Consider the following 26,404-nt stretch of genomic DNA (forward strand, 5'->3'; position numbering starts at 1 on the left):
CATTGCTATCAATGGGTAATAATAGAAAATCCCTAGAGACTTTGATTCCAAGGTTCAAAGTTCAGTTTATTGTCACATGTACCAATTAAGGAACAGTGAAACTGAAATTACAATGATGGGCAATTAATGGTCCAAGATTTAAAAAGTTTATAGGATTTTGTCCTACAGGCTAAGAAATTATACTATCTGGTGTATCAAGCCAACCCAATTAAATGCTGGATTTATTTGTCCCTTCTGAAAAAGTTTACCATTGACCAAAATGTTATTGTACCCGGCAAAGAGAATAATTTTGAGTTGCTATCCTCTATCACCACATTCTCCCCCCCCCCCCCCCCCCCCCCCCACCTCAGTAATTTGCCGGCCAATTTCAATCAATCCAAGGAATCTGTTCCTCCCAAGTGATTTAATGAAATAGTACACATGCTTCCACATATTGGCTAAACTTCACCCATCCCATTTCAATATATTAAAAAGAATGTGTTTTGCTGGAATGGAGAGGGAAAACTTTGTCACAAAAAGGTTTGCAGTTGCATAGTGTGCCTACATAGTATTACAAATAAGGAAAATTAGAGATAAACACCACAGAATTTAGCTTACTTGCAATGATATAAAAGCATTCACAGCCAGAGGGGAAAACAAGGACAATGTGAAGCGAGAGCTCAAGGCGAAAGGGAAAGAAAATTGACAGTTTGGAGAAACAGGGGAAAAAACAAATCACAATTCATTCCATAATTAATCAATAGTTTTGAGCTGCTGCTTCAGTACAACTGTAGTGAATCCTATTGGAGACTGCATCATATTAATAAGCATGCTATTAAGACAAAATTAAGCAGGATTTTCATCCTTTTGATTCAAAGTTCCCAAGCACTTATTGTCAAACGTTTCCATATAATTCCAAGTTCTAGACATTAGATGATTGCATTTTTATTTAGTTTTTTGTTAAAATGTTAAATCTTTTCCAGTCTAGAACCATCACTGATTAAGGTTTCAGCAATCCACCGTCATGTGAAGCATCTACAAATCCAGCTTACTGATTAATCAGCTGACTACACAAGGTTCAGGAAGTCCACAGTATACTTGACCAACTCCACAAGAAACCACCCAAATGTTTTGGTAGAAATCACAAGGCAGGTGGTCTTTAAAAAGCTACTGAAATTCAATCTTCTATTTAGCATCATTATTTTCTAGTCTCCTGAGCAGTCCAATTACAGATTTCCTCCCTGAAGACAGGACAGGGTTAATAAGCTGGATGGTAGGTTACAGCTCCACTATAAATCGACTATAGTATTTTTCAACACATTCCAGTACTGATGGTAGTGAACAGCAAGCATTGGAAATACTTTTATTCCCCATTAAGAGCCTGCAAGATAAACAGAAATATTTTATTCTGGTGCAAGAATTCATTAAAAATGTTTTCCGCAATCTTGGAACATTTCTGGAAGTTGCATGCTAGTTCACCTATCACACTATGGTACCAGATATAATAGAATGCAGATAGTGGAATCTGGAGCCAGAGAGAGAGAGACAGGGGGAGAGGGAGACAGGGGGAGAGGGAGACAGGGGGAGAGGGAGACAGGGGGAGAGGGAGACAGGGGGAGAGGGAGACAGGGGGAGAGGGAGACAGGGGGAGAGGGAGACAGGGGGAGAGGGAGACAGTGGGAGAGGGAGACAGGGGGAGAGGGAGAGAGAGGGAGACAGGGGGAGAGGGAGGGAGAAGGGGGAGAGGAGAGGGAGGGAGGGGAGAGAGAGGGAGGGGGAGAGAGAGGGAGGGGGAGAGAGAGGGAGGGGGAGAGAGAGGGAAGGGAGGTGAGAGAGAGGGAGGGGAGAGAGAGAGAGGGAGGGGAGAGAGAGAGGGAGGGGCGAGAGAGAGGGAGGGGAGAGAGAGAGGGGGGGAGAGAGAGGGAGGGGGAGAGAGAGGGAGGGGGAGAGAGAGGGAGGGGGAGAGAGAGGGAGGGGGAGAGAGAGGGGAGGGAGAGGGGAGGGCGAGAGGGGGAGGGGGAGGGAGGGAGAGAGAGAGAGGGAGAGAGAGGGAGGGGGAGAGAGGGAGGGGGAGAGAGGGAGGGGGAGAGAGGGAGGGGGAGAGAGGGAGAGAGAGAGGGAGAGAGAGTTCAGAGAGTGTGAGAGATTATATATCAGGTGGAGATATTTGATCTGGACTGAAAGTGGAGTGAGAAGGTAACCAGTATAAAGAAGAGAGAGGTTGGGGTGAAAGAAGCCAATGGGTGAAAGCTGGACCAAGGAGGGGTGGAGGATGAAGGCAGACAGAGACAGGTAAAGTGGAGCCACTTGGGAATAGCAGACAGAATAGATAGATATCGAGACAGCAGGTGTGGTAGAAAAACAGTTAGCAAATACCTTGTTGGAAAAAGCACTAAACCAAACCATCCCAAACTTCAAATGTGGCAGAAATATCAGGAAGGTTTACCTTTCTAGCAAACTCTGGAAGAACAAATGCAGCCCGATGCATTTCTGCATTGTAGTATTTTAGTTGCATCCTATTCACTTCTCCAGCTGACAGCTGCCGCACAGGCTCACGAAAATTTGTTTCCTATTAATGAATCAAACAAATTAGTTTCAACTGTAGCAAAAGCAGAAAGATATCAAAAAGTACTTGTACTTTTAGTTTAATGATGTGCATCCAACTTATATTCTACATTGATTAGTGAAGCAGTTAAATATAATGCCCTTCACCAGCAAAGCAGCCACCGATGTGACCTGTCAAACTAAAGGGGCTGTCCCACTTGGGCGACCTAATCTGCGAGTTTAGAAGAGTGTCTTCAACTTTCAAACTCGCAGCATGGTCGACACGTGGTCCTAGGAGGTCTTATGAGGTCGCTCCTTCATGCTCGATGGAAGTTCCCGAATACTCTTGGCCTCAGCTAGGTTGCGGAAAGATTTTCAGCATGTTGAAAAAATTTCCGCGAGTAAAATTTGGTCGGCATGGCTCTTTCGAACTCTTAGTGCAGTGGAGTGGGGTCGCTATTTGGTTACAGGCAGTCGAGGGCAGCCGTAGGCAATCTCCTTAGCTGACTGGGCATTTTGATTGGCTCATTGGAGTTTTCAGGACCAAGGAAAACCTGCCGGTAGGTAAAATGCCCGCTAAACTTTATTATACTTCTTAACAGTGTCTCCCCCCTTCTCTTCCCCTCCGCGCTCTCTAAAGGACTTACCATTATTGTGCAGCCGTTTTACCTTCCTCTTCATCGAGGGTGTGAATTTCAGACAGCGCTCCCCCGCTTTCCCTTGCTGTGTGAGAGTGTGAGAGTGTGTGAGTGAGAGAGCCAGCTCGCGGATTCAATGCGGGCGGTTGATCCAGCACGAGGCTTTCCAGGCGAGTGCCCTCGAGCTTGAAGGATGAAGGCACTCTTCTTAACTCGTGGATTAGGTCGCCCAAGAGGGACAGCCCCTTAACACGGTTTATCTTTAACAAATCAATTCCAAATAAAAGATTCTGTGTTTAATCCAGCTATGTTTAATGGTCACAACACAATTTCATATAACCACCATGATATTTAGAGAATAACAAGGAATTTCAGATGCTGTTTTACCAAAGAAAGACAAAATTGCTGGTAACAGCGGGTCAGACAGCATCCTTTAGATATTTAGAGATTTGCACAGGCCAACAATACCGAATTGTAGGTGCAATTAAATAAGTACAAAGTAAATCAAAATTCTCAGTGATAAATAAAAATACTAGAGGTTTGATAAGTGCCACAGCCTGTTTTTACTTAACCTCATGGCAAGAAACATTCATTGATGTGACCATTCTCTGGTCACATCAATGAATGTAACAAATGCCAGCCAATGAACATGAACTTTAGCACAAATCACAGGCTGCAGAGAGAGCATTCTAGAAATTGAGGAACAAATTGAAGAACACTTGACTCACAGGATTTTTACTGCACAGCATGAAGCCGATCTGCCCACTGGGATACGTTGGTATTGTGCTGTATGCATATTCAACCACTGGAAACAAGGACTTACAGAACCTCTGCATCTCCTTTATAAGCTCAAGGTGCAGCCACTGACATTCACCTACAAAAGTCAGAGTCAGATCAAAAATCTGAAAATTTTAGTTCTCTCATTTACAAAAGGTGTTGTCAACTTGCATTTTCTCCCTCTAAATTTCACATGGGCCCTTGCTGTCAAACCATTATTTAAATAAGGAATCTTAGATTAAGTGCAGAAAACCAGTAGCATTGGGTCACTGAGCTGAAAGGAATCAAATTTGAACCTTCCAGGTCAATAGCTCCATAAAAGTGCAATATAAGCAGATAGGATGGTAAAGAAGGCAATTGGAGAGTGGCTGGTACATGCTTGTGGAAACAAAAGCGATCGTGGCATTTAAAAAGCATTTGGACCGGCACGTAAACATGCAAGGAATGAATGGATTTGAATCACGTGCGGGTAGAATGGAATAGTTTAATTTGGCATCATGGTTAGCACAGACATCATGTACTGAAGGGCCTGTTCCTGTGTATTGCTCTATGTTTTTGAATATATGGACCAGTGCATAAACTGGACGATCAAAACTTGTTTAATTTCTAAAACAAATATTAAAAGTTACAAATGTTAAAACAAAGCTGGAATTATTTTTTGTCCACAGTTAAGAGGGTTTAGAGTCAACAATAACGAATTAAAGTGTTGGGAGGGGGATTGCCAGAAGTACAAATATGGAAGTAATACTGGTATTTAAGAAAAATTGATAATTATTCAGACTGGATTTTTAGTTTATGTCTTCCATGGAGAACAACTGTAGAAAGTCAAATATTCTTATGCAAGTATTACACAGACAGAAAATGCAATATGGCCTTTTGGGGAGGTTAACAAAGACATTAAGTATAAAACAATTAGTATATTGCTTTAGCACTAATTTGCCACAAGGACATTAGTACATACAATTAATTTATGCAGTAACTGTCAGAAAACCTGCTAGTCAGGAATACAATATTGATCTGGTCATACAAATTGCAATAAATGTAAATATTTTGGCCTATTCATGACGCAGCTTAAACCGCCAAGTGGGGAATTGAAAATGAACACAGGGATGGTTTCAAATCCTCCCAAAACATGCCAAAGGATCCACATTAAAATTAAACGGTCATATTTTATTAAGGAAAATAAAACTAGTTTATTTAGAAAACAAGAATTAGTTACGCATTTTACTTTGTTGGATTGTGGGGAAAAAAAATCAAAGTGCTATAAAGCCAGAATAAAATACAAGTTCTATAAGGGAAAATACGAACCACTAACCTTGAGCACCGAGGATTCCACCTTCACGCAATGCATACTTCATCAGTTGATAGTAAGATTCCTGAAATAGATTCTCAGCAGGACCTTGGAGTCAAAGGAGAGTGACAAACACAGCAAGGATTAAACAATGAAGGGGAACAAAAAAAGTTAAAATACCACAAGCATATTTCATATTGATACAGTTGACTTCTTTGTGACTTTTTGTCCTTTTCAACTACCTAGCAATTTGCTAAACATGAATGTTACCAAATAGAATGTCTTGGCAGGGAAATGGAAAATTAATGAATTACTAGGATAATTAAATTTTGGGAGTTCTGATAAGTACTTTGCTATGAACTAAACTCAACTGCTGATTATAATACAGACCATCATGTTTTTACATAATACAATGCTTAAATTAGTATCACTAGATCCCAAAGAAATACACAAATTTACAAAATCTAGTCCTCACTAAAGCAATACCTTTTTGGGAACATCATGAAGTACACAGCTGCACGTGTTTGAAGCTGCATTTGTTCCGATGGAGTCAGAGCGTGGAAACAGGCCCTTTGGCCTAACTTGCCCACGCCGGCTGCGTTTGTCCCACCTGCCTCCGTTTGGCCCGTATCCCTCCAAACCCTATCCATGTACCTGTCTAACGGTTTCTTAAACTTTGGTATGGTCCCTGCCTCAACTACATCCTCTGGCAGCTCTTTCCATACACTCATCACCCTTTGTGTGAAAAAGTTACCCCTCAGATTCCTATTTTACTTCGGAGTCACGTGAGTGACTACGTGAAGAACCCCGCCACGACGCATGCGTGTCATATCGCTTCACGCTTGCGAAACGTCAGGCGGGGGGGAAGCGTTCCCCCGCAGCGGTAAGTTTGAAACCGCGACCTGCAGGTAAGAAATTTACTCTGCGGTAGTTTTTGTTCCCCGCGCTGTTTTTTCACAGGGGGGGGAAGCTGGACAAAATAGTGTCCACAAGTGCTGCGAGTGAAGCTGGCTGGGGAGGACCGCGAAGTTGCGGGAGCCAGCAGCAGCTGAAGGCACAAGCCCCGTAAGGGATCAGCTGTGCCGACTTTTGGTCCCGCGCCGGCCAGAACACCACGGCCGGGCGGGAGACTATTCAGAATGGGGCCGTCGACTTTTTGGACAAGTCAAAAATGGCAGGAGACGGGGTGGAACGACGTTCCTCTGTAGCGACAATTTTAACCGGACCTGCAGGTAAGAGCTGCGGTCTTTTTGTGTTTTTACCATGCTGATTGCAGGTGGAGAAACCAACGGGCTGCGACAAAGCTGGTGGGCTAGATGGGATCAGCTGTGCCCGATGTCGCCTCCGCACCGGCCAGATCCACGCGGCCGGGCGGTAAGGCTAGACACAAAAACAAACAAGGTCGTGGACTCAGAGGAGTCCGACTTTGAACAACCGCAGGCGGCCACGCCCGAGAGCGCTGGAGCCGGATGGAGCGGTGTGTTGGAGCATTTGCTCCAACGTGACAGACTCCGGGAGATGGAGTCGGGTCACTGTGGGCCCTATGATAAACCCACAGCAGTACCTCTTGAAGGGCTGCACAGTGCTTCTACCTCATCAGAGGGGAGCACTGCGGGTCAGTTCTGGGCTGACCTGGAAGAGGGGTCCGCAGAAGGAAAGACAAGTGTGCAAGGGGTGCAGGAACAAGAGAACCTACTGGAACCCACTACAGCCAAAGACAGCACCCCACGCACCCACCAGCAGAACTGGTGAAAGCTCGAAGGCCCGGTACTCAAAACATGAGTCTTTTTTAGGCCATGGCCCAGGCCGGCCTTCTTGGAAGATGCGGGGACCTCCAACGCCAACCAAACCGAAAATCCAGACACCAGCGCAACAACAGCAGCGAAGAACCTACAAAAAGAAGTAAACCTGCCACTGGTAACTATGGAGGTAGGTGGGTCTGGTTCCCTACAAAATACAGGGAGCATGGAGGTTGGGTGGAGATTACACTCTTTTCTGAAGGCATGGAGCATGTTAACAACCGATACTTACATCTTAAGCAGTATCCAGGGATATACAAGAGTTTATACACAAGTACAGCCCTCCAGTTCAACATATACTGAACCGAATGTTCGTGCCTTCTGATAAAGAAAAATCAAAAGCGCAAGCTGAACTGGAGCGGCTTTACATAAAAGGTGTAATTGAGAAAACTCAACACGAACCATTAGAATTCGTGTCCAATATATTTATCAAAAACAAAAAAGATGGTGGTTGTCGCATCATCATAGATCTGACAAAATGGATACCTTTGTTACGGCTAAACAATTAATTTCCAAAGGTTACTTCATGGCCAGCATCGATTTAAAAGATGCTTACTATTCAGTGCCTATACGAGGTGACCACAGATGTTACTTAAAATTCAACTGCATGGGACAACTCTGGCAGTATAAAGTACTGCCAAATGGGTTATCATCAGCCCCAGGCTGTTCACAAACAATTTGAAACCAGCCCTAGCGTCTCTACGGAAACGTAAACACATGGTCATGGCATATTTAGATGACATACTCATTGTGGGCAAAACTTTGGAATTGGCCAAACAAACTGTAACAGCCACAAAACAGTTATTTGAAAAACTGGGATTTATTATCCATCCAGTTAAATCTAAACTAACGCCTTCCACTACTATGGACTATTTGGGGTTTCACCATTGACTCAGTTCACATGTCGGTGACTCTGCCTAAGGGCAAGGCTAGAGATTTAATAAAGGCTTGCAATAACCTCATTGACATCAGCAAACCATCCATCAGATTGGTGGCAAAAGTAATTGGCAAAATGGTGGCTGCCTTTCCAGCCACACAATTTGGACCTCTACATTACCTAAACTTACAGAGAGCAAAAATACAAGCACTCTAAATTAATGCAGGTCACTTTGACAGACCTATGAAACTACCAATCAAGCTAAAATGGAACTAAAATGGTGGATAAATAACATCTGGCTTTGTTCCAATCCAATCATTGTCAGTAACCCTTCCATGGTACTACAAACTGATGCCAGTGCACTTGGGTGGGGAGCCACCAATACCATCACCAGCTGTGGAGGTAGATGGACTGCTCAGGAGGCATCATTATTACTCACACTGGGCATAAACTACCTGGAAATGTTGGGTGCATTACATGGCCTAAAGTCATATTGTACTGGGTCATATGACCAGCATGTTAGACTACAGATAGACAATACCACCGTGGTAGCATACATTAACCACATGGGTGGAAACAAATCGACATCATGTGACAATCTGGCTAATACAATTTGGCAATGGTGTATCCAGAGAGATATTTGGATATCAGCCACTTACCTACCAGGAAGACTAAATTTAGTGGCAGACACCAGGTCACGCAAATTTAATAAAAACACCGAATGGATGTTGAATAAAAAAGTATTTGCTGATATTACAGCAAAATATGGAACACCAGATATCGATTTATTCACATCCAGACTTAACCACCAGTTATCAAATTATGTTTCATGGGAACCAGACCCTGGGGCAGCGGCGACAGATGCATTTTCGCTGCATTGGGGGGGGGGGGGGGAATTGTTTATTTACGCATTCCCTTCTTTCTGCCTCATCAATCGGGTATTAAGGAAAATACAACAAGACTCTGCGTCTGGTATTGGTAGTACCCGATTGGCCTACTCAACCATGGTTCCCAGTGGTATTAAACATGGTATTAGAACCATGTATCACCATCCCACATAGACCAGATGTATTGCTACATCCCGTAACAAGGGATAGCCACCCATGCCATAAACATTTGAACTTATTAATTTGTAGTTATAAAAACACCTCTACTACAACTGGGACTGACGGACCGAACAGTGAACATGATCTCGGCGGCCCAAAGACAGTCAACCAAAAAACAGTATCTGGTCTATATCAGGAAGTGTGCGATGCACTGCCATAAAAACAACATCACCTACAGAGAAATGAACATCCCGTCTGTTCTGGAATATCTGGCAGGCCTCCACTATGATGAGGGGCTCAGTTACAGTGCCATCAACTGCACCAGAAGTGCCCTATCGACTTACCTATGGCAGGGGACAGAGCGTTACTCTGTTGGGACTCACCCACTGGTAACAAAACTTATGAGGGGAATTTTAATACTAATCCCCCAAGAACCAGGTACTCCCAAATATGGGATGTAATTATTATCCTGAAGATGCTCAGGAATTGGTCTCCAGCAACAGCTCTGTCCCTACACAGACTGACATTAAAAACAGTCATGCTAATGGCATTGGTCACGGCACAAAGGGTAGTCACTGCATAAACTAAGACTGGACAACATGACTTCCTCAACAGAAAATATTACGTTTCATATCTATGAGTTAGTAAGCAGAACAGACAGGGATCAGCAGGCCTCAATATACAATTTAGGTCATACCCAATAGATGACCGTCTGTGTATAGTAAGACATCTGTCGTTATACATGGAGAAAACGAAAATCCTAAGAGGCAATGAGAAGGCACTTTTTGGTCAGCCACTAGCAACCACACAAAAGAGTGACGGTCCAGACCATCTCAAGATGGCTGAAACAGGTGCTAACACAGGCTGGGGTGGATATTAATATTTTAAATCTCATTCCACCAGGGCTGCAGCTACATCGGCAGCGATACAGTTGGATGTCCTAATGGACCAAATCCTCAAGGCAGCAGGATGGTCTGGGGGGGAAAAAACATTCCAATTATTTTACAATAAACCAGTAATGAAACCTGGAACGTTTGTAGAAACAATTTTAAGTTCTGTAAATTAATTTAAACCCATAAAAAGGGGTTATAAATTTGTGTTAATAAATTTTATGATTTCAATGTCGAATTCGTCCAAATTATGATAACACAATTCCTCCTACAGTCATCAAGGCAGACGTGATGCATGGACTCGTTTCCATGGCATGAAATCACAGAGCTTTAAAATCTTCACGTAGTCACTCACGTGACTCCGAAGTAAAATAGTAAGATTGAAGTTTGATCTGTATTTTATGAGGAGTTACGATGAAGGATTACGTGCCCTCCGCTCCCACCCTTGATCATATACTTAACTGGTATCTCTTCTCTAATCTTACTATGTTTAGTCATTACAGTTATCTGTGATTTCACACCGCTGCTTTGAAGAATGACACGCATGCGTCGTGACGGGGTTCTTCACGTAATCCCTCATCGTAACTCCTCATAAAATACAGATCAAACTTCAAACTGGTAAGTTCTCGTTTAATCTTACTATTAAACCTATTCCCCTTCACCTTAAACCTATGTCATCTGGTCCTCAATTCCCCGACTCTGGGCAAGAGACTCTGTGCATCTTCCTGATCTATTCCTCTCATGATTTTATATAACTCCATCAGATCACCCCTCATCCTCCTGCCCTCCAAGCTAGCATAACTCGATTCTCTACTGTAGTATTTGCGTATCTATCAACAGAAGGCTTCCTTTTTATCTACAAAGGGTCGGAATTTTGAAATAACATGATTATGGTCCGAAGATGCTGATAAATAAGAATCAGACAATTCAATCCAGCTAAGGACCATATACATAATGCTCAGTGTTCAATGCACGAGTCAGCCTGCAGCACAACTGCCTACAAATGTGGTTTGCAAGTTTAACACAAACGATTAACGCCATCTAACGCATCTTAGCTCATCATCTTGAAGCTAACAGGGCTTTTTTTTTTATAAATGTGTTGAGCTTTCTCTAAAGTCCCATTGCGTTGATCAACTAAAAAACAATTTTTTGTCAAACTTAACTTTGTTTCATTTTATTCAATACATTCTGAATCAAACTTTACCAAATAAATTTATTTCCAAAGATCTGAGAACTGTAAATAATCCTTTCAATCTATAAGTTAACTCAGTCAGTTAAGAGCATGGGAGATTGCCAAATATCTGTAAGATGTCATTCTCACAGCATTAATTTACTCTTTAAACAAAAACCACAAGGAAACAAATGTTTCCTGCAAAGACTCTATCCCATTTCCTCCATCTACACCGCATCGGCGCCCAAGATGAGGTGCTCCATACCAGGACATCCCCTCTTCCATCATAGATGAGGCACTCACACGCGTCTCCTCGGTACCCCGCAGCTCCGCCCTTTCTCCCCCTCCTCCTTGTCGTAACAGCCATTAGCCATTGCCTGCAACACATAATCCTCCAACTTTTTCGTCACCTCCCACAGGATCCCACGAACCCCATCTTCTCATCTCCACCCCTTTTCGCCTTCCGCAGAGACCCTTCCCTTCGTAACTTCCTGGTCAATCTTACACATCAGTGAGACCAGGCGTGGACTGGGCGATCGTTTCACTGAACACCTTTGTTCAGTATGCATGGACCTACCTGATCTCCCAGTTGCCAAACACTTTAATTCCCCTTCCTTTTCCCACACTGATCCTTCTGTCCGAGGCCTCTTCCATTGTCAGAGTGAGGCTAATCACAAATTGGAGGAACAGCATCTCATATTTCGCTTGGGCAGCTTACAACCTAGTGCATTCTCACCTAGCAAACAGCTAACAATGGCCTGTTTGCTTTATCAGTTACTTTTTTGCTTATCTTTCATTCATTTGTTCTACATCTCTTTACATCACTGTCTATATCTCTTGTTTCCCTTTCCACTGACTAGTCTGAAGAAGGGTCTCGACCCTCCAGAGATGTTGCCAGTCCCGCTGAGTTAATCCGGCATTTTGTGCCTTATTAATATTTAAGAATATTTCCACTTCTCCCTGGTCATCGAAGGAAAGCTGGTGGAGTCCAGTAGCCAGTTACTTTCACTCTTTAACAACTGGACTGTTCAGATTTCGTACCTACTGGATCTGAGGAATCAGTAATAATTACATCAAATGCATCCTGGTTCTCCTTCATGAACTCAAAGCCATCACCAACGTGGAGTTTTAACTTTGGGCTTGAGAAACCCACCGCCATACCAGGAAGGTACTTTTTGGAAACTTTGATTACATCCTAAAGATTAAAAAAAAACACGTGAGGCAAGTGTACCACAGCTTATACACTCACTTATCAAATGGTATGGCTCACATACAATGGTACAAATGGCAAACAGGGCTGTGGGTCAGCTGCTGGCTTTCAGCCCTGGGGCAGTGTTTGGATGAGATGATCATTTAATCTATGAATATGTCCTGAACATGTTGAGGCATGGACTATCCCAACGTTTAAGAAACAGACAAGTACATGGATAGGACATGTTTGGAGGGATATGGGCCAAACCCAGGCAGGTGGGACTAGTGTAGCTGGGACATGTTGGCCAGTGTGGGCATGTTAGGGTGAAGGGCTTGCTTCCCTCTATGACTCTACATAAGGGAGTCGGGATTAGATTATGTTAACAGGATTGTGAGGCAGCATAGATGAGGCATAAACCTTGGCATGGATCAACTAATCAGCAATTGTTTATCTACAGGTTTGTGGATAAACCCAATGAAAATGAAATTACGGAGTTTAAATTTCTGCCAGTTTATGATCAGATTCCATTGCTATGGCATTGAGATCTTGCTTGTTATGGAGCATACAAATTTTAGGCACATAGCTTGCTAATCTACCCTAGTAATTATCTGCCCCAGTCTAATTTTATCGAGGTTTTTCATAATGTCCTAATTTTGTATTTCAATTTAATAATGATTTCCAATCTTTACAGTAATTTAGAACATTTAAAGTCACAATTCTCTGTATGCCAAATAATGAAAATATGGCTGGGGGTATTCATTAAAAGGATCTGCTGTTTAGCCACCAATTACATCAGCTGCCTGCCACTAGAAATCCATTGACAAATATCTGCCAGGTAAACAGGATTCTCGAAACAAAATCACAAGATCTTTTGTGGGGAATGGACATCACATTGTAAGTGAAAGCAAATTCCGAGCTGGTGTACAATTATCAGGTGGCATTAAAGATATACAAAATGTATTCAATATGTAGAGATGTGCTCCATTACCTCGTCGATTTCACACTGTGCTACAGACTCTACAGTGGAATGTTTCACAACTTCTCGCAATACTCCACCATCACCACCACCAATTACGAGGACCTAAAATATAAAAAGTGATATTCAAACATATAAACAAGAAATTCCATTTACATTTAAGAATATTTACCAATAGGCAATTTAAGCAAATTACGCTTGCCAGAGAAATGCTGCATCTGTACACCTAACAATTCGGCAAAGCTTCACGAAAGAAGCAACTCACACTTCATGCACCCACCGAGTGTTACCATTTCAGTGAAATACTTTGAGAACATGTCATAATGGCATTTTCTCCAAACAATTAATTCACTCATCAAGGAGGCTTAGCTTTAGATTTATTATTGTCAGGTGTACTGAGGTACAGTGAAAAGCCGTGTTTTACATGTTATCCAATCAGATAATATTATGCACAAATATAGTTGAGCCAAACTCAAATGGGCAGAGCAAATGGAAAGATACAGAGCGCAGAATATATTTCTCAGCATTGTAGTGCAGCAGTTCCATAAACAAAGTCCAATGGGGTCGTGGTGAATCAGACCATACCCTAGCTTTTGGAAAGGACATTGAGAAGCCTGAAATAGAGGGGAAGAAGCTGTTCCTGGGTGTGGTAGTGCGGTTTTCACACACCTGTGTCTTTTGCCTAATGGGAGGAGGGCGATGGAGGTACAGGTCCATTGAATTTCTGGCACCCTTGGTTCCGGAGTCTTCTCATATTATCTGATTTTCCCAGATCACCAGGATCACTAATTATACACGTCCCATGTCTCTAAAGCACCATGGACTGATAGAAACTTAAATGAAACAAATATTCAATGCAAATTAATTTCACAGCAAAACTCATTTCTTGTATGGGCAGCCCAGATGGCAGTCAATGCATTTCCCTTGGAAGTCTCGATGCAGGTCAGACTGGCTTTCAAATCTGTTGAAAAAGTGGTAGGGCAGGCCGTGCTGTCCGACGCGGGCCTCCAAGAGGTGTCCAACGGTACCAGAACAGTCAGCCTATGCCAACGAGGAGCCAAGACGTTCACCTGGCTCCGACAGAGTTTTCATGCAATTGCAAGACACAACTGCCTGTTCCTACACATCCTCTCTCACTTCCTACCCAGGGACTCTGTTCAAGGTGAGAGAGAAGTTCATGTGTACCTCTTCTAATCTCATCTACTACATTCTCTGTTCCCGGTGAGGCCTCCTTTATATCAGCTCAACCAAGCATAGACTAGGCGATCGTTATGTCAAATTCTTGCGCTTTGTCCTCCAAGGCTTGCTGGATCCTTCGGTTCCTAACCAATTCCCTTCTCATTCTAACAAATCATTTCTAGGTCTCCTCCATGGCCTGAATGAGGCTACATGCTAATTAGAAGAACATCACCTCAAATTCTGCTTGGGTAGCTTACAACTTTAATTTTTTGAATTTAAATCATAACCCTCAACTCCTGCTCTCTTTCCCTAGCCATCCCAGTGCATAAATCCCCCCCTCCCCCCCCACCACCAAGCTCCCAAATCATCCACTCATCTACCATCCCCAAGTGCACCATTTCCTTTTTATTCCCCATCTTACTTCTCCCCTGTACTGTTTTGCCTATTGTAAATGCACGCTACATGGGCAGTTGAAAAATCAACTGCAAGAATTTTCATTTAGCACATTTACTGTAGGTGTAATCAGTCCAAAGGTATTTATCATATAGGTGTTATTAAAATAAGCTCCTGTGCAGAAAAATCATGCAGATAATGCACTTTTAAACAGACATTTGGAAAATTGCAATGCAGCTGGAGAATGGAATCATAATGGACAGAATGGAAGACAATGCACCAAAATATTTTGGAAAACAAAAAAAATAATTGCTCTATATAGACAAATATCAGCTGGTTTAGTGAAAATCTCATGCATGGATCATCAAGTGGTATAGATTCACTTTGTTCTGCAACATGTACAAGTAACCTTCCAAATATTGATGTTTACTCTACCCCATCCTGTTCTTTCCCAAGTGCCATTACATTTTCCTTAATAACTGATTGTAGCTTTATCCCATTAAAGGTACAATTCTGTGGAAAGAATTCAAGAAACCATGGAATTTTGGGAAGATGACAACCAACTTGTCCAAAAGCCATTTTTCTTTGAAACTTTGAGGCAAGTCATCAGATCTCAAGGATTTATGGCTCTCTCAGTCCTCAATATCTTATTTTAAACTAGTAATTTCAGATGACCTTTTCTTTCCCAAAGGCTTTTGAAAAGTAAAATACCTTTTGATTTTACCTTTTTCGGATTAGGATGGCTGCAGAGTGTCAAATTTACGATCATTTCTTGGTATGCAAACTCATCCCTTTCAGTGCACTGTATCACACCATCCAGCACCAAGACATTACCATAGGTTTTGCTGCAGAGAAAACAAATAATATTTCAATGTAATTTTAAAAGTGTGGTTGAGACTTTAAATATGTGCAATAATGTTGCAGTTAAGCTTTCTTTAAGATATATTACTTTCATTAAAATGCTGAGAAGGTTGTTTTCCAAATAAAAGTTATACCCCTGCAATAGGGTATAATCACCAGTTGGGCATCAAATATGTACACGCCTGCTGTTTTGCAGTCAGGCCAACAGGTGGAATGCTATTTTATAGACAACTGTTTCCCTGGATTATGGATAAGAACTGGCTAGGATTCTCCACTGGATATCAACATGTCGGTCTGGATATAGGGAATAACATCTAGGCATAGTTCCACAGGCTTCAGAAACCAGACAAGAAGTTTCACTTCCACGCAAGTCACTAAATTGATAAACAGTTTATAGCAAAGATTTTATTTTGTGACACATGTATGACACGTGTTCTCCTTCAACAATAAAATGTAGTTACTGGAGTCCCTTTTGAAAAGAATTTACTACAAATGCCTGTTCTAAATTAATTAAATTTAACCATTGTGCTATAACTTGTTTCAACATTTTCAGAGGTGGGGGGGGGGGGGGGGGGGGGGGGAAGGGGGGAGGGAGAAGAGCAAGAGGAGGAAGTGCACAAAACTGCTGGGAAGTACAACTACCAAGTACAGATATGATTATCTCAATGAAGATAAATATCAAAATAACTGATATTTGTATGACTGTGTATAATTAGAACAGCCTCAGATTCAGAAGGAAACCAGCATTGCTGCCATGCCAGAAAACGTGTTTTAATGAAAATGTGTTTTAATGATCGCACAGAGAAAAGACTTCAGAAATACATCATTTTATTGTTGAAGGAGAAAATGTGTCATACTTATTTAATACGTCACAAAATTATATCTTTGCTATAAATGTTTACAAAAACTGCCTTGAATCAATTATACTAGATTGTATTTTTCTCAACACCCGACCCAACCTTTAAAGCTAAATAGCTGACAGTAAATCTCCAATACTCTATTAAAAGACACAAAGTGCTGGAGTAATTTAGCAGGTCAGGCAGCAACTCGGTGGAAAACATGGATAGGTGATGTTTTGAGTTGGGACCCTTTTCGGAATGTTCAAGGTCCTTCTTCAGGGTCACCCAAAACGTCACCCATCTATTTTCTCCACATATGGTAGCTGACCCACTGAGCTACTCCAACACTTTGTGTCAAGCATCTGCTGTTCCCTGCGCATTCAATAAGCTGTTATCCAATTTCCATACATCTCATGGTTTGGACCCTGACTCACCAGGCTGTTTACCATGGTCCTTTATTTCAGTCCTGTTTTCCCCCGCTCTCAACCTTTTTTTTGGTACATGGAGGAAGCATAGGTGCTTCACTATAAGGACTTGAAAGTATTGTTACATTTGCCAAATTTCTACCCAGCTCTCATTTTCATGTGGCACATGCCCATTATTTTTCCATCCTGGCTCTGTCTCTCTCTGAGGGTAGTTTAGTGACAAACTCCTAGACTGAACATTATCTTGACTATACTTCCTCCCACCCTGTCACTTGCAAGAACAACCAATTTTCACACACCTTCTCCCCAAGGGAGCAAGGATAGACACTCCAGTTATCACATACCATTCCATCTGCCTCCATGTTAAACAGACCAAGCTTCACAATTTCCACTACCAGACATATCCTCCCCTCTTCTGCACTTTCAGCATTCCAAGGCGATCATTCCCTTAACAACACTCTTTCGGCTCCAAGCTTTCCCCTTCTCATAGCACTTTCCCAAACAACCACTGAAGATGCAACACCTGCCCTTCCCACCATTAAATTCCTTGCAAGCGATTCACTTGTACTTCTTCCCATCTACTGCATAGTTTCCTGTAGAGAACCCAAACTGAGTGTTCACTTTGTAGAGAACCTGCATTCACGACCACAGGGGCAATCAGAGCTTCCAGCTACTCATCACTTTGTCTCCATCCAACTCTCAATCAAACATACACAACTACAATTCAGCCAAATGCAAGCTTGTGGCAACTTGTGGAAAAGCATTTCACCTCCCATCTGAATGTGTTGCAGGCTTTTAGACTCAACATTGAATTCAATAGCTCCAGATCAAGTGCACTGTCTGTTACAGCTGGCCGGTTCTAGAGCAGGCAATTCATCTGACTGTTATCCCCCTATCTATTAGGGCTACTTGACCTAATTTGTCAGCCACACAGCTCTGCGTTTCAAAGTTGTTTTGCATTATTTTGTTGAGATCTTCGCTAACTGCTCTTATTTCAGATTTTGCTTCCTCAGTCTGCATATCATCACTTATCCATGTTCTTCAGAGATACTGCCTGACCTGCTGAGTTACTCCAGCACTTAGTGCCTTTTTTGTAAACCAGTATCTGTAGTTCCTTGCTTCCACATCTCTCAGATAGATGTTGCTTATGCTACCTCTAACAGCCCTTGTTCAGCAATCAATCAGGTTATGTCATGACCAGCTTATCTCCATAGCAACCACGATCTCACCCTATGAATGTCCTATCCATCCCTCTCACACTCCCTGAAAGCGCTTTCTCACGGGGCAACTTGACGCAAGAGTTAACCAGAGTTGAACATCGTGGGAACCCCGTGCGATAACCGTACAGCATTCGTGGACCACCGTGGCGCTAACGGCAGGTACTCGTGTAACTTGGTGACTCGGGAGAAAATTCAAGCAAGTTTGAATTTCTCCAAGAGTGACTTGTACACTTGTGGTTGAAGATTGCAACATTATATGCACGTAGTGGCCAGTGCGATATCCGTATTAACTCTTGCGTGTACCGTGGGAACTCCTGCGAACGGTGAACCCGGAAGCTGGACAGAGGGGACAGAAGGTGAGTAATCTGGAATGAACATGCTGTTAGGCTGGGATCATTCTCTGCGAGATGATCTTAGTGCGGGAGACAAGTGTAGGAGAGGTGTACTGACTGTGTGGGCAGAACTTTGGAAGTGATTGCCCACCATTCTCAAAAGCCGCTGTGTCTCCCTGTCCCTCCAACTCCAGAGGAATCCGCTCCCCGATGGGCTGCTACAGCGACAAGTGGCAAGCGACAAGGGATCTCCGTGCTTGCAGTCGGTGTCCCGTTGGTCCTAACGTCTCTGGCCACCCCCCTGGACTGGAGCTGAGACTGTGAACTGTACCGCCCTTGCCCCCTCCCTCTGCAACTGCAAACAACCCCAGTTCCCAGTCTCAGCTCCTGGACAGGGGGGTGGCCGGAGACGTCACAGCCCGAGCTGCGCCCCCTCATCCGCAACCCCAAGAACAAGACGTACCTTGCACACCATCAGCTTCTGTCCCTACGGGGAGCGTGTTCCTCTGGAGTTGGAACGGGGCTGGGCTGCTGCTGGCTGTGGGTCTCTGGGATCTCAGTGCTTGCAGTGGGCCTGGGGGTCGGTGTCCCGTTGGTCCTGACGTCTCCGGTGACTGGCACTGACCTGCTGGCATCGCCGACGTGAAGACAGTGCAAAGCCCCCGTGCCGGTGCAATGGGCGGGGAGCTGAAGAGGGGAGGGAAGGGGTCACACACATGGCCGGGAAGCAGAGGGGTGTAGGTGGGGTGAAACTGAAGGGAGCGACAATCTGCCGCTGCCTGCCCGTTGAGATACACTGTATATCGTGAGTCTACCGTGGGAACTTTTTAACTCAGCAGGCAGGCAGCAGCAGGTTGTCAATTATTAACTCTCCCGCGCAATTACCTTCTCTTTTATGAATGGGGATTCACAATGTTCATTCAAGATTTAACGGGAAAGCTCGGGAGACGGACAAGTCACTCGCACAAATAACAGAAATGCCGAGTACCCGTGGGAACTCTTTATCTACCCCCCGTTATATCGTGTGATATCGTGCTAGACCACAACCACTTCACTCTGGTTACATCTTGCGTCAAGTCGCCCCGTGAGAAAGCGCTATTACAACTTAAAACAAACACTATTTGATCAATTTCCCTCCTGAGGTAAATGAAGATATATCGTATCGTAACGTATTTGTCTTTCACCATTCGGGGTTCTCTTGGACCCCAAATTTTCTGTATTTTTCTTTCCAGACATGCTACCTAATCTACTGAGTGCTTCTAGCATTTTCTGCTCTTATTTCAGATTTCCAGCATCTGATTTTTTTTTCTAATTTGCATCTATTGGAAAAACAACCCACTTCATGCCTATGAATATTTCTGTCACTACTCACCGCCACAAAGTACATCTTTTTCCACCTCATCCAAAATCACTATAAACAAGAATGCCAGGCTGTTGCTCCTGCCCTTCTTTAAGCCTGTTCCTGCAGCTGTCAACTGTCTCCTCAGCCTCTCCCCAACCAACATGGTCTGTCCATTCCCACCACAGAGGATGCCTAGCCCACTGAGTTTCTCTAGTACCTGTTTTTACTCAAGATTCCAGCATCTGCAGTTTCTTGAGTCAACATAAGATTTTGTACTGGAGGGTAGACAGATTCAGATGACTGCACCAGATAACTATCACCAAAAGTTTTTTTAAATGCACGGTAAATACTGCTGAATTTAAATCACTACTTGAATTGGCAAATAAATGGTCATGTGAACTTTTCTGTTGATTCAGCTGTCATCTGCCACAGTGCACAAATTAGCTTGCCACGTATCGAAAGAACAGAGCCAGAAAGAGAAAAAAACTAAATAACTATCATCTAAATTATATCACAGAAGTCAGACAACGCAAAAAAAGATACAAAGTGCTGAAGTAACTCAGTGAGCCAGGCAGCATCTCTGGAGAACATGAATAGGGGATATTTTGGGTCAGGACAATTTAGACTCTTTTGTTTGCATTTCTTCCGACTGCACTACAGTCTTTGCGCCGTTCTGCTACTTTGCATTAGATATATTTATTGTTGTATCTATCTTTAATATGTACTGTTTACTTTACGAGCTTCAAACAAATAAGAAATTTCATTGCATCCTGGAGATAGGCAATAAATGAATCTGAATCTAAATCCAAGATTTCTCAAGAGTGTATTTCTATTTTGGTACGAACTTCTTGCACATGATGTTGGTATAGACATATAAGCAAGTAAATTGCTAAATTCATGAACCCTTCAGCTTCACATCAATAGGTCTAGAAAATAAACAGGCCACTATGACTAAAAAGCTGAGAGCTGCTTGAAAGTTTAATCAGAAGGATAGGTTTTAGACAGAGTGTATGGTCAACAAAACCCAAGTTCTACCTCCACTGTAATTTCAAAAAAGGATATTATAGAGAGAATAAAACTGAAGGGCGGCAAGTGGTTTAACAAAGCTTTAATTTAAGCAAATGCACATTAGAGACTTAATATGTATAGGAAAGAACTGCAGATGCTGGTTTACATCGAAGATAGATGCAAAATGCTGGAGTAACTCAATGGGGCTGGCAGCATTTCGGGAGAGAAGGAATGGGCGATGTATTGGGTTGAGACCCTTCCTCAGAATTTCAAGTGTCTTAAGAAGGGTCTCGACCCAAAATGTCACCCATCCCTTCTCTCCAGAGATGCTGCCTGTCCCACTGAGTTACTCCGGCAATTTGGGTCCATCTTCAGTTGGAAACTTATCTGTCACTGTATTACATTTTACGTGTTCATTCATATCTGTGGCTCTAAACATTAAAAGCACCAGTCAACTTACTCTGTTTTGGTGAAAGACTTTTGGGTTTATTCTGTTTCAATGTATGTCCCTAATCAAAATAGATTCCCCAAATGGGCTCTCGATATAATAGGTAACTTCCATAATACAATGGAAACATCTCGATTTCCAATCCTAAAAAAGCCAATTTGCCATTTACTGTGTCATACAACATGGACTTCATCACCACACTTTGCTTCCTGCTGCAATTGCCACAAACGTTTCACAGTGGCAGTTTGTGGAACCACTGCCTCAGAACCAATGACCTGGGTTTGATCTTGACTTTAGGTACTATCATGGCATTTGCACACGCAACCTATGATCATGTGGGTATTGCAATTTGCTCCAACATCATAAAGATGAATGGGTTGGTAGGTTAATTGGTCATTAAATTACCCCCCCCAGATGAGTAGTAGAATCTGGGTGGAATAGATGTGAATGTTGGGAGAACAAAATAGTGGAAATTACAGTAAAACTAGTGGGTCGTTGATGCCTGGTGCCGTCTCAGAGGCCGATGAGACTGTTCCTGTATTGTATCTTTTATATTATGTGCAGTGCAATTTTCTTTAAAATAAGGTTGCAATTGATGGCACTCAAACAAGTTGATCATCTCATTCAGTTATCCTAGATTAACAACTTTTAAATAAATTTACGACCTAATAACCCTGAATGGGTATAGAGTGATTACACAAAACTCAAATGCAGTAAGATTGAAAAGGACCCCACTTCAGCAGATCAAAGTGTACTGCCATATAATGGCAACAGCACCTAGTCTTTCCACCACCTTATTAACATGACGACCAAAGCTGTGCCAATGAAAGTCAAAGAAGCCATTATGAGACAGAGAAACAAGGATAAAACTGTTATAGAGACATCTGCCAAATCTTAAGCTTACCAAAATCAATTGTTTGGAACATGATTAAGAAGAAAGAGAGCACTGGTGAGCTTACAAATCGCAAAGGGACTGGCAGGCCATGGAAGACCTCCTCAGCTGATGACAGAAGAATTCTCTCTATAATAAAGAAAAATCCCCAAACACCTGTACGTCAGATCAGAAACACTCTTCAGGAGTCAGGTGTGGATTTATCAATGACCACTGTCCACAAAAGACTTCATGAACAGAAATACAGAGGCTACACTGCAAGATGCAAACGACTGGTTAGCTTCAAAAATAGGATGACCAGGTTAAGTTTGGCAAGAAGTACTTAAAAGAGCAACCACAGTTCTGGAAAAATGTCATGTTGACAGATGAGACGAAGATTAACTTATATCAGATTGATGGCGAGCAAAGTATGGAGGAGAGAAGGAACTGCCCCATGATCCAAAGCATACCACCTCATCTGTGGAACACAGTGGTGGAGCCGATGGGGGGGGGGGGGCGGGGGGAGTGTAGGGTTATGGCCTGGGCATGTATGGCTGCGGAAGGCACTGGCTCACTTATCGCACATGATGATACAACTGCTGATGGTAGTAGCATAATGAATTCTGAAGTGTAAAGACACATACTATCTGCTCAAGTTCAAACAAATGCCTCAAAACTCATTGGCCGGCAGTTCATTCTACAACAAAACAATTATCCTAAACATACTGCTCAGGGAACAAAGGAGTTTTTCAAAGCTAGAAAATGGTTAATTCTTGAGTGGTCAAGTCAATCACCCGACCTGAACCCAATTGAGCATGCCTTTTATATGCTGAAGAGAAAACTGAAGGGGACTAGCCCCCAAAACAAGCACAATCTAAAGATGGCTGCAATACAGGCCTGGCAGAGCATCACCAGAGAAGACACCCAGCAACTGGTTATGTCGATCAATCACAGACTTCAAGCAGTTATAGGGAGGTTTCACGGCAGTTGGGTCACGACCCATGACCCGTACTGTTGCTAGGCTACTCCAAATGGATTACACGCGATGAACTGCAGGTAGGCACTTACCATTGTTTCCAGCGTAGCGGGCCCGTTAAAACCCGCTGAAATGGTCAATTTTTGCCCTGCAAATAATTATGGAAATCTGGATAAGCGTGTGAGACGTTTAGCGTACTTCAGAATTCCAAAAGTGAGGAGAAATGACGGTAGATAAAAACGAGAGCTGAAGGGACAACAGCCAGAGTGCTTGGCGAACATTGGCCGTTTGCTCACTGCATTTCATCAACAGTAAGGCATTATTTGTGTTTTTTCTTGATTCCTTTGGCATCTAAAAAGTTTCAGAAGTGATAAATCTGGCTGTAAATTTTTTAAATCGCCCATGGTTCTCGTGGGTTTTTACATACAAAATGAAAACGCATCTGAAGAAACATTTACAGCCAGATTTATCACTTCTGAGAATTTTTAGATACCAAAGGAATCAAGAAAAAACACAAATAATGCCTTACTTGATGAAATGCGGTGAGCAAACGCGATAATTCCCAATATTTACCAAGCACTTTAGCTGCTGTAGTCCCTTCAGTTCTCGCTTCTCTATACTTTCATTTCGCTTCACGTTTGGAATTCTAAAGTTAGGTACATGTCTCTCACACTTGCCCCGACTCCCACAATTTCTTTCAGCGCAAAAATTCAACATTTTGGCGGTTTTTAACAGGTAGGAAAGTACACGTTTCTAGCATTTATAACATGTACCGGAAGTGACGGATGTCTTCCAGTTGGATTTAGCGGCTCCGTGCATCGAGCCCTATGACCCAGTGACCTTTCGTGCAACCACCCTATTGCATGCAAAGGATCTGCAACAAAATACTAAACATGCCTACATCCATTTACATGACATTGCTGTCTCCCAAACATTATGGTGCCCTGAAGTGGGGGGACACTGCTAAAATTGCTACATGGTGAAACCAAAATGTATAAAAATGGCCTTTATTAAATTCTGACAATGTGCACTTTAACCACATGTGATTTTTTTCCTATTACAAATCTCAACTTGTGGAGTAGAGACAAATAAATAAGTGATGGGTCTTTGTCCCAAACATTATGGAGGGCATGCATGTTAAAAGAATGAAGAGTTAAAGCTTTGAAAAGGAAAGAATTGAAGAGTTAAAGCTTTATTCAAAGACAACATTAAGACCAGGCCAGCATGGATGGTGCACTGCTGTCTGTTCTCCTTTTTAAATAAACACAAAATTGACATGTCCTAACTGCTATCAAATGCCATCCATCCAATTTCAGCTGGCCTGCATTGGTGCAGTTTAGTAAAACCTTCTCAACTTTATTTTCAATCAACCATCCCTCTCCTTCACCAGCCCATTAATATTTGGTGACATCAGCAAACCTCCAAGTTAACAATTCCTCAGTTATAAATGTACTTTCAGATCCAATTCAGGCCCATCCTTTTCTGTAATCTTTGCAAGCCTTTTAACCCGCAGGCTTGCATCCCCTCTCTCTGTCCCATCCTCATCCTAGCCTTCGTACTAGTTTCCGGTCATTCTGTTGACTTTCACTGTCTGTATAACTCATTATCACCTACCCAATAGTCAGCAATAGACCATTGTGGGCTCCACCTTTCCTGGATCATCGTTGCCTCTTGCATATCTTTCATTCATTTGTTCTATATCTCGTTGCCCTTTCCCCTGACTCTCAGCCTGAAGAAGTCTCGAACCGCAACATCACATATTCCAGATATGACCCACTGAGTTACTCCAGTACTTTGTGTCCATCTCGGGAATGATTCTGACCTGATCAACCCAATGCAACCACTCAACCTATTTTGTATACTGAACTTTACATACAAAAATGAATTTCACTGTACCTCAGTACATGTGACAAATAAAGTACCAAATTGTCTTCAGGTGCCAAAGCACCCTGGAACCAACTCCCAGTCAAAAATTACCCGTTCTCCACGTTTAAGATGTTAGTGAAAATCCCACTCCTTTGCCCAAACTTGTGCTCATCTGATACATGTGCACGGAATAGTACTGAACGTCCCGATGACATGATGTAATCCTATACTCGCAGCCGTTGTCAACCCGGCCCATTGCCGGCCGGTGACTGCAACATTACTATTACTGGCGACACGAAGGCATTTTCGTTCCACCCTTTCTCCTTTTTAAGAGTAAGTTGCCCGCTGCTATTTTCTCCAGTGGGAAAATGCCTGACCTTTTGAAGACCACCACGTCCTGGAAGGGAGATTTCTGATGGTAGAGGACCTCTTCCACCTCCAGGGACATGGCTTGGCCCGGCCATAGTGTGGAGGTCTCGGTGAACCAGCCGCTTTTGATGATGTCCATGGCTGGGACGCCGAGTGTCTTCGGGCCCGTTCGCCGGTCGGTCGAGTCCGGGGTCTCGGGCCCGCTCGCCGGTCTGGTTCTGGTTCGGTCCCGGCCTCTCACGCCGGTGTCGCCGGGGCCCGATCGCCGGTCGGGCTGGATGTCTCGCGCCGGCTCCCACGCGTCCGTTCCCGCCGGTCGTTGGGAGGGAGGGTGGGTGGGTGGGTCGGTCGGTCCCCGGGCTCTCGTGCTGCCGGTGTCCTGCGCGCCCGACCGTTGATGCCCGCCCGCCCCCGGCAGCAGCAGCAACCGCGCGAACACCCAACGAGCGGCAGCAGCTCGTGCAAGGTGAGGGCCAGAAGCAGAGAGAGCGCGCATGTGCACGCCCCCCCCCCATCCCCCCCCTCCCCTCCACGAGCCGAGCTTTATCGGGAGGCAGGCGCCGGATTGACAGGCCGCCGTCTACGTTGCGATTGGACGAGGAGGGCGGAGGAAGGCGGGACTATAGCGGCCGTTGGGGAGGGGGGAGGGGGGGAGGGGGGGGAGAAAGGGGGGACAGCCGAGGTGAGGTGAGGTCGGAGGCGAGGTGAGTCAGGGAGGGGGGAAAAAGTGATGTGGAGGGGAGGGTCCCTGGAGAGAAAGACGTGAATCAGAGCTCTGCTCTATAATCTTTGAATCAGAGTAGAGGAAGGAGTTTTCTTTAAAGCGGTTCTGAGAGGGAAAGGTTTTATCCCACCCACCGGGTTCTGACAGAGGAAATTGATGGGAGTCCTACACAGTCATTCCCCTATAAGACAAAGACTTACAAAAAAAGGCACGGAGTGGAAGTCCCAGGTGAGTCAGTCATGCAGTGAGGAAACAGGCCCTTATGCCCTACTTGTCCACAGCTGACACTGTCCCGCTGAGTTACTTCAGGATTTTGTTTCTATCTTCAGTGTAAACCAGCATCTGCAGTTCCTCCCCACACTCACCAACAT

General features: G+C 43.5%; 1 protein-coding gene across 1 annotated transcript; it reads right to left on the reverse strand.

Moving 5' to 3' along the window:
• Positions 1-384: 384 nt before the first annotated feature.
• srm (spermidine synthase) lies at positions 385-25,802 on the reverse strand. The gene is made up of 8 exons (XM_033048005.1): positions 25,318-25,802; positions 15,477-15,597; positions 13,193-13,285; positions 12,054-12,207; positions 5,254-5,337; positions 3,890-4,035; positions 2,426-2,548; positions 385-1,360 (listed from the first exon to the last, which is right to left on the reverse strand). The coding sequence occupies exons 1-8, from the start codon at positions 25,446-25,448 to the stop codon at positions 1,343-1,345; spliced, it is 870 nt and encodes a 289-aa protein (XP_032903896.1). The 5' UTR covers positions 25,449-25,802; the 3' UTR covers positions 385-1,342.
• Between the last annotated feature and the right edge of the window lie 602 nt (positions 25,803-26,404).

The sequence above is a fragment of the Amblyraja radiata genome, chromosome 31 (genome assembly GCF_010909765.2).
Source record: "Amblyraja radiata isolate CabotCenter1 chromosome 31, sAmbRad1.1.pri, whole genome shotgun sequence".
Taxonomy (NCBI): domain Eukaryota; kingdom Metazoa; phylum Chordata; class Chondrichthyes; order Rajiformes; family Rajidae; genus Amblyraja; species Amblyraja radiata.

Coding starts and splice junctions, on each gene's coding strand:
- srm (XM_033048005.1), bottom strand. CDS start 25,448: ATGGACATCATCAAAAGCGGCTGGTTCACCGAGACCTCCACACTATGG. Junction 12,208..13,192: donor CACAGTGTGAAATCGACGAG/GTAATGGAGCAC, acceptor TTTAATCTTTAG/GATGTAATCAAAGTTTCCAA. Junction 5,338..12,053: donor TGATTCCTCAGATCCAGTAG/GTACGAAATCTG, acceptor TTTGACTCCAAG/GTCCTGCTGAGAATCTATTT.